General features: G+C 55.4%; 2 protein-coding genes across 2 annotated transcripts; both read right to left on the bottom strand.

Moving 5' to 3' along the window:
* Positions 1 to 4377: 4377 nt before the first annotated feature.
* E0L32_009158 (uncharacterized protein) lies at positions 4378 to 5099 on the bottom strand (the record flags this gene model as incomplete). The annotated part of the gene is made up of 3 exons (XM_031144092.1): positions 4378 to 4441; positions 4514 to 4872; positions 5007 to 5099. The coding sequence occupies 3 exons, from the start codon at positions 5097 to 5099 to the stop codon at positions 4378 to 4380; spliced, it is 516 nt and encodes a 171-aa protein (XP_030991396.1).
* A 1057-nt stretch (positions 5100 to 6156) lies between these two features.
* On the bottom strand, positions 6157 to 7949 carry E0L32_009157 (uncharacterized protein; the record flags this gene model as incomplete). Its single annotated transcript, XM_031144091.1, has 3 exons — positions 6157 to 7706; positions 7766 to 7824; positions 7939 to 7949. 3 exons carry the CDS (start codon positions 7947 to 7949, stop codon positions 6157 to 6159), a joined length of 1620 nt encoding a protein of 539 aa, XP_030991395.1.
* Positions 7950 to 8457: the final 508 nt, after the last annotated feature.

The raw sequence follows: 8457 nt of genomic DNA, 5'->3' as shown, positions 1-8457 counted from the left end.
GCCAGTCAGAGCATGGCCGCCCAGAGGGAGGCCCGATCACGTAGTTGGTGTCTTGGTCGTCTTGTGCCGACCTCACCTTTCATGCTTCCTGCCTGGGGGAGGTGACATCGTCACCCAGCAGTCCGCTTGCCAAAGCCAATGGCGGGCGGCCCGCAAACGTCGAGGAGAACCGATGGCTGGAGATCAAGATGGCCGCAAAAAGGCCACCCGTTCCTGCTTGAGACCCGCCTGGGTGAGGCGCATCATTGGAGGCGGAGGGGGTCGGAAAGGCCTGCATTGCAGTAGACTGCCTGGCGCATGCATCGATTTGATGAGCAGCGAGAGCAATAGTTCCCAACCAAGCCACCTATGATGGCACATGGCGGGCAGTTGTGATACCCGGGCTGCAGGGCCAACGCAGGAATGTGTTCTTTGCTGGCTCTGCCTGGGTGCGTTTTTGCAGGCGGTTTGCTTGGTCTCATGACCCCAAAACTGGCCGACGCTAGCCATCCATGGATGGGCTCAAGGTCCTTCACTACCTTGTACCATTCGGCATACGATACAGGTACGGGGCAGCATAGTCGAGCAAGGTGAAAGTAAAGGTATTACCACACAACCACTCTCCACACAGCAAGTCGCTTTCTGGGCCTTGGGCAGACTTGGAAGAGGAATTGCGGGACCTGACGCGCCAATCTCACACACCCTTGCGTGAAGAGCTCCTCATTGCGCCCAGCAGACCAATCCCAGAGCTGGCAATTGAGCTCTTTCATTGGCCCGTGGGACCCAGACTGAGCCTCTTGAATGAGCGAGCATTGAGCGAGCCTCTCAAGTCTGGCGGCACTAGTAGGGGAGGTGGCTGTTGCGTGCTACCAAGTACCTAGTCTCTTGCAACCTCGATGCTGTCATGCCAAGCTGCCTGATCACCGACCTAGCCGACTGACCTGCCGACTACTTGTACATTGCCTCCCTATGAGCTATGTAGTCAAAGAGATGAGAGTCGACGAAACGATGCAAACGGCCATAGGAGAGCTCTTCACTCCATGTCCGTCCGGGCCTAGCTAGCCTGTCCATGACAATGCTTGCTCACTTCAACACTTTTCCGGGCCACAATTAGGCCAAACCCTAACTGCAGGCTACTTGTATGCAGGTAGGCACTTGGGTGCAGAAAGGCTGACACCTCCGGGTTCAAATAAAGTACCTCGATCCTTGTACGAAGCCTGGCTCTCGCTGGTCAGCATTCGCTCCGAACCGCCAGCTAGCGGCAAAGCTAGCATCACCACGTGAGTGACTTTTCCACAGATGGGCCCCTGCGGTCCTGCAACCCATGATGCAGTGGACAACAACTGGGATTCTTGGGGACCGGGGAGCCCAGGCCCTTGATCTGTCAGTCCTGGCTTCAGAGCACTCGAGGCTGGACAACAGCTAGGTAAGCTGCTTAATCATGATCATTGATGCGGCGCTTCTCCCTTTGCCATTAGGCGCGAGTTTCTCCTTTGACGCACACCAGGAATGCCGCGCCAAGCTGGTCTCCATTCTCCATTCTCGGGTCCGTAGCCGACTTGGCTGAACGACGGACAGTATCCTCTCTGGATGCATGTGATGAATAGGAGTTGCTACTCACTTTCTCTTGTGCCTCAATACGGTGGTGTCTGGTCCGTCATGCGACATGATATGTGGTGCGTAGCGATCCATGCCCCTTGTCGTGGGCTGCGATAGGTATCAAACGCACGGGTAAGGGTCCCGTTGGCTGGCATGGCTGGCTAGGTCTTTGACAAGGATAGGGGATGAGATCCCATCAGACCCTGGCATCCTGGGCTGCATCTTGCTGGATCCCAGTGCAGCCTCACGATGCCACCAGGGCACACAGCCTGCATGGAAGCGGTGACGGAGAGCTAAAGCACAGACACCAACCAAACCCGGCCCTTGTCATTCTTCGTCGAATTTGTTGATATCTTTTATTCTCTTGAAATTGTCATCCTCGAGATGCAGGATTGCCATGTGATTCCGACCTGATGTGCTCGTTGTCGACCATGTCCTCCGGCCCCTGCATGAGTTTCGGTGAGCACCATTTCACCTTGCGATCCCAAGGCTCGGACCGTCGGTGAGGGTGCAAATTAAATGTCTCGCCCCTCCCTACTTCGTGCATGCAGCCCGCAAGCCTCCCGAGCAGGAAGAGCATCTTCCGCGCCTTGTCGATTCTAGACCGTGTCCTCGCCATACTGGCAGCTGATAAGCTTTGATCGATACTCGCATGCGGGCACCCAGACATGGCATGGCGTAAGCAACCAGGCAGCCTCACTTTGCTGCAAGACACGAAAACCCGAGACATGGTCAATCCTACCAAAAGTCTATTATCATAAGTGCCAATGCCACAATATCCTATCTATCTATCTACCTACCGCTCTTTGGTAGATGAGCAGGTGCGGGTCCCAGAGCCTGGTTGCTTCTCACCACCTCCTCTCTCGTTCCGAATCTTCACCTTACCGGTTTCCAAGCGACTGGTATCCCACTGCGGCCTGTCACATATCACCCGCCGCAGACTGCGGCCTGTCTCCCTCTTGACGTATAGGAAACATCCATGCAATTTCGTACAGTCTGTGGCAGTAGGGCATGCAGCCGATCCGCACGATTGCATTGGCTACCTCCTTTTGTCAAGGGGGAACAAGAAGGGTATGCCAACTCGTCACTGAGCGCCGCCGCCTCTGTCTCTCGATCCTCATGCCTCTGTGTGAATTTCTCTCTCCAGAGACAACAGACCAATCCCAGCCCACCAAAATTTCGCGCAGCACCACGTAGACTTGCTTCACCCACTCCCCCCCCTTTCCATGCATCCATGCATACATAGCTTCTCCCGCTGTCAGCGGCTCCTGCATTCCGGAATTCGCGGTACCCTTTTTCTTTGCCGGAAAACACGCAAGCAATTCTGCCCAAGTCGCCGCCAAGCTTTGGGTCCCAAGGAACCAGGAACTTCCCAACAAAAGCCCAGCCAGTGGAAAAAGGCTGTCTGGTCTTGTCTTGTCTTCCGTTGCCGTCTGCTCGTCGTTTTGAGACGGGGTCCCAAAAGTCAGGGGGTCATCTTTGATGGACCTCATACCACTCCTGGATATTCGTCGCCCAGGGAGGCAATCGCGCCGGAGAAATTCTACGCCATCGTGGCACATGCCCTGCGGCTTGGAAGTTCGCAAATGGGAGGGAGACCAGACCTGATGCTGTCGTGCTACCCCTGCCTGTTTGGGCGACTTGCAGCGTGAACCTACATTGGACCGCACTTCAGACATGTCAGATCGTCTGCTGCGGCCGGCCCCGTGCAGCTTATGGAAAAAGAGAAAGAGTAAAAGAGTGTTAGTAATAGATCATCCTGATCTAATACCAATATCTCTTCCGCCTTTCACAACCCGGGATTAGGCTATGGGAGATCAGCCTTTCTCAAGTAGAGCTATGAATTGGAGGTAGAGTATGAGTAGTGCGATGTTCCTGTCACTACCTCCTACGAAATGAATTCAATTCGGTCACAGCGTTGCAGGGAGAATACCTGGCTCTTGCCCCCTCCGATCGGTTGGGACATTTGTCTCGAACACATGTTGAATCACGGTCTCACATGGGGCCATGCCAGACGTAGCCGAAAGGGGATATTGCACGCGGTATCTACCCAGGTGCATAAAAATAGACCATATGTCATAAACAATCGACACACACCTTGCGTTCTCGCCGTCCAGAAACAACGGACCTTTCCAGCCTCGCTGCTTTTATCCCAGCACCTTTCAGCTGTAGACTACTGCAGGCCTCTTCCCCGCTCGTACTTGCTCATGTCGTCTTTGTCAACATCTTTCAGGGGGCAATGAATCGCATGTCGTACAAGCTCGAAAGTCAGTCGACCAGGCGTTATCAGGCCACCGTTGTTCCGGAAGCTATGAGGTAGTCTCAGAGCTGTGCTGCCACACTCGGGTCCTCCACGAAACATGGCTGCCAGGCTGGCTCCAGCTCTGCAACCAGCGTTCATGACTAGAGACTGGATATCGCTCGTCTTGAAGATCAGTATTATGAAAACGATGGCGTGATCGGCATCGCGAGTTTGTAGGTAGTTCTTCAATCGAGTTTGAGTCTATCCGAGGGGGTTCACGAGAACTTGCCTGGGTTATGCAGAGCTGCCTTGAAAGAAACCATTTGCTGAGGTAGCTCGACAGTGAAATTCCAGAATTCGCCTAGATGTAATGCTTGATGATATTATACAAACGCAAGACCCGCTCAATCAGTGCCATGAACTTCCCGGCCCATTCCCAACTTTCCTCCATTCAAGACCCCAAGACCGAACCGCAGCATCCGACATACAAGAGAGCCTTGTCAAACCTGTCGCCCCGTCCAATCCCAGCCTCGCAACCAGAGAAGCCGTTTCACCGCTCACAGCGCAAGGTTGTAAGAGTATTCGTCCTCCATGTTCTGGCTGATCCAGAGCACGACGGAGCTATGAAGACGGAAAATTAGCAGCTGTGCCACCGGATATTAGGATAGACCATAGATATAATAGATCCCTTACCTCAGACCAACCAGCCCGTTGGCGACCACGTTCTCGACGCCCATGCCCATCATCGGCCAGCCGACGCCGGGCACCACAAACTTGAGCACAAAGATGCACACGCCGCCCGCCATGCCGCCCGCCAGGCTCGCGAAGCCGAGGAAGAGCACCACGCGCGCCTTCCACGCCACGCCGGACCCGGAGTAGCTGAAGCTGTCGGCCGAGAGGCGCGCCTTCTCGACGCTGTTGATGATGAGCATGCCCAGCGACGAGAAGATGAGGGGCAGCCAGTCGACAAAGGTGACGTGCACGTCGGAGCCGTTGAGCGGCGACTTGGACCAGACGGCCGAGTCGAGGAGGACGTAGAAGGCGAGCGAGAACTGTTTTCAACAAGACAAGAGAGCCTAGAGGTTAGCTGAGGTTGCTGCGGATGCGGAGCGGGACTGCGCAGGGCCGGAAGCGAAGGGAGTGAGACCCGCGCTGCACAGTCGTGAACAAAATCCCTTCAACGTACCAGTGCACCAGCAGCATAGACGCCGCTGTTGCGCGCCCAGACACTGTTGAGCCACTGCGGCTTGCTGAACTTCCAGAGGCGCTCTTCAGACATGGTCCGACGAGTTCGGGTTGAGTAGCGATATAGAGGCTCGAAAGATGCGCAGGGAAGAGTGTCCAAAGCGTCACGATGCAGACAACTAAGAGCGGACAGTCGAAGCTCTAGTTCAGAGACGATGCAGAGGTCGGGTTGTTTGATAGTGGGTGGAAGTTGGGGCTGACGGATGACGATGGTGTCTGAGCTCGGTCGGTGCCTTGACCAGCGAGCTCTCCGTGCACCAAGCCGGGGAGGCGGGTGGCCCCACTGCACGTGATTCCTACTTCCATGATAACGGGCAGAGCTCACTACAGGGGGTGGTGTCTTCTCTAGGTATCCTGGCCAAGCTCTCGAGCTGCAAAGTCAAAAACAAAAACAAAGTCAAAATGGCATGAATTAAGTCGCTTCCAAGTACGTTATGATTTGTTTCTACTCTAATGCCCATCACCTCATTTGAGTGATATATGTATGCCGGGTACCGTTCCGAAACGCCTTCAATTGAACGATGGAAGAGGCGCAAAAAGGAGCCCCTCGAACCCTGCAACTCCGTGTCCGCCACTCCGCTGAAGAACAAGAAAGCATACAAATTACTTGGTACTGTCGGACAGGATCGCCTGACCCCAAAGACAGTCCGTTTGTCATGTGTTGTCTCGGATTTCCAAAGCCAACCACGACTGCAAAGGTCAAGATAGACCGGTTCCATATCATCCATGGCATTGTTCGTCATCCGTCAAAGAAAAAACCAGGAAATACTTTTACAGTGCGGGAATCGAGACCGAGGCGAAGAGCTCGGCCTCGCTCCGTCGTCTCCCAATCAAGGGGTAAAGTCTCGACTATTCGCGACCGTGTCGGATGCCGGCCCGTAACTGAACGAGAGAGCGTGTGAGATTAAGTGAGTGAATCGAGCGTAGTGAACAAGTGCGCCGTAAGATCGCGGGTTGAAGCAGTGGGAGCCTCCCCTTTTCGAAAAGGGGCATGCCGCACGAGAAAAGAATAACGCCACCTATCCAGGGGTAAAGCGTCTCATACGTTGCTTGCATTGCAAGGCTTCGTGACAGGTCGTGACCGCGCATCTCTATATCTCGATCGTCTTCATTGCATCCTCCTTGGCCTCTGGCTCTTTGGCAATTGCCTTGGTGGTGGGCACATCAGGCTCATCCGAGTGATTTTCGCCATTCGTGTTGGCAGTGCCATTCGCAAGTGCGTTGAGCCTTGGTGTGAAGCTGCCGTCGCCGCTAGCTCTTGGCGTGTCCAAGTCGACCAGCTTCTCGCGGGCCTTGCCAGTTGGAATCTCAAGCTCGGGAAGCGATGCCTCCTCGTTGACGCGGGCTAGAGGACTCGGTTTCCCATAGCCAGGTCGATTGGGGCTGGCGAGGGGGCTGCTTGCACTGAGGCGCTGCAGAGGTCGGCCGCGGGGCTCTGCGCTGGGTTCAGTCGGGCTGGCGTAGGGGGATCCAGGTGTAGTCGGCGAGCCAGGGCCAGGAACCACCGATTTACGCTTGTTGACACGACGTCCATACTTCTGGTCCAGTCTCCACCTCAGAATATCAAAGTATGACGGCTCGACGCGAGTGGTCTTGAACTCGCGCAATTTCAGCTCATTGGTGTCTTCGTCAATGAACCACTTGCCGCTGTTCAGGTCATCGGCCACGACGCCCAGGAAGGCAGCCCACGACTTGGCCACCACATACTTTGTGTCGTAATCGCGGCCAAAGAGGATGATCTGGCCCCATCGACCAGCAGGTCCGGGGGCCAGGTCGACGGCGAGGTTGTTTCCTCCCCAGTCGCGGACAAGAGGGATCCAGGCAGGGTGTGCATAAGCCTTCCTCACAGCATTGGGGGGAACACAGTCCTGGCGGGCCAGCAAGTTCTCCCGCCACATCGCATTTCGAGACGAGGGAGAGGCACTTCCAGCGGCCCTGGAAGATGATGCTTCGCTGCTGCTGCCGCCGAGGGCTTTGGAGGGCGCGGCCGGTTTGGCAACTGCCGTCTCCAGTAGAAATTCCTGGTTGACCTTCCTCCAGTTGTCCCATTCCTGCACCATTTCCTCGCAGTCGAGCAACATGGAACTAAAGATGATGCCAGTTGGTATGCCACCGCGTTCCTGTCCATCGTGAATCTGCAGCGACTCGCGAACGTCCTGAGGGAGGGAGCAATCAAGCTGGTGCTCGAGTTCATTGATGTCGTTGGTAGTGCAACCCTCGCAAATCTGGTCAAACAATTCCGGGTAATTTTCTTCTGCCCATTGATCGATCCTGGACCAGGAATGCTCCACTGGAGGGGGTGGGGGAAGACCGTCTTCGAAAGACTGCATAGGGATTTCGCCGGCAGGACTCTGCGTCTCGAATCCATCTGTCTGGCTGTGGCGCCGCGCGTTCTCGGATCGAAGACCTGGGGAGTAAGGGCGACCGGGTCCGGGACTCATAAGCGCAGGTGATGGCATTGCGCCTTGGTAGGATGTATCATTCGCCCCGGCAGTGGAAAGCCGCCTCTGCTCATCGGTGTAGGGTGAAGTAATGTCGGCGCGGGATTCTGACGCAGTAGCGATGGATGTGAGGCCCATTCGCCCTCCCTGGTTGAGAGGCACATGGCGACCACTTCGGTATGGGGATTCGGTGGTTGAATCTGGCCTGTGTTAGCGACTGGACGTTCTCCTCTCGAGTCATCTAATGGGTGCGACATACGTCGGTCATAGCTGGTCATAGTATGCCAGAATGACTTGAAGGCGTTTCCGATCCCGAATCTGGAGATGGCAGAATTAGTCGATTAGTTTTGTTTCATGATGTCCCTTGGCGGGTGCATCCTGGGCACAGGGACCTGGAAAGACAAGCAAACACCATCAGGAAAAGCAACTTACGATGAAGCCATGCTGGGCGGTCGGACTCCAGCGATCGACGCGTTAGGCCGAGCTGCGAGGGTGACGAGAACGCGATTGATGTGTTCGTGTTCAAAGGGTTGGATCGTAGAAAGGGGTTGCGGCGGTGGGTGTTGGACGTGGTAGTGGGCCTTCCAGCGAAGTTAGGAGGTGCCGAATGGCGCCTTCCGGGGGGGAACAGGCGTAAGGTAAACGATAGTGATCGTCAAGCCACGGTGAGACGACGGAGAAACAGCGAAAGGCAGAGAGAATTCACAGGCGCGAGCCGCCGTAGAAGTCAAGCGCGCATAGAAAGTGGTTTCGTGATCCTGCGCAAAAACGTGCCCGGTTCTCCAACGTACGTGTTTATGTTTGGCTGCTGGAATTTTGGGAGGTGGCTCTGCCAGTAGCGCCGAGGGGGGGGACACACTGTCCGCCGTACGTTTTTAGCGGTTGCGTTGGCTTTGTCCTTTTTTTTCCCTCTTCCGCTGCTCGTTGGACCCCGTGTCAGAGAGATACGAG

The sequence above is a fragment of the Thyridium curvatum genome (assembly GCF_004353045.1).
Source record: "Thyridium curvatum strain D216 chromosome Unknown NODE_64_length_252902_cov_84.359145, whole genome shotgun sequence".
Lineage (NCBI taxonomy): Eukaryota > Fungi > Ascomycota > Sordariomycetes > Thyridiales > Thyridiaceae > Thyridium > Thyridium curvatum.
Note: the sequence above shows the minus strand (reverse complement) of the source record. Positions and strands in the feature narration are given on the sequence as shown.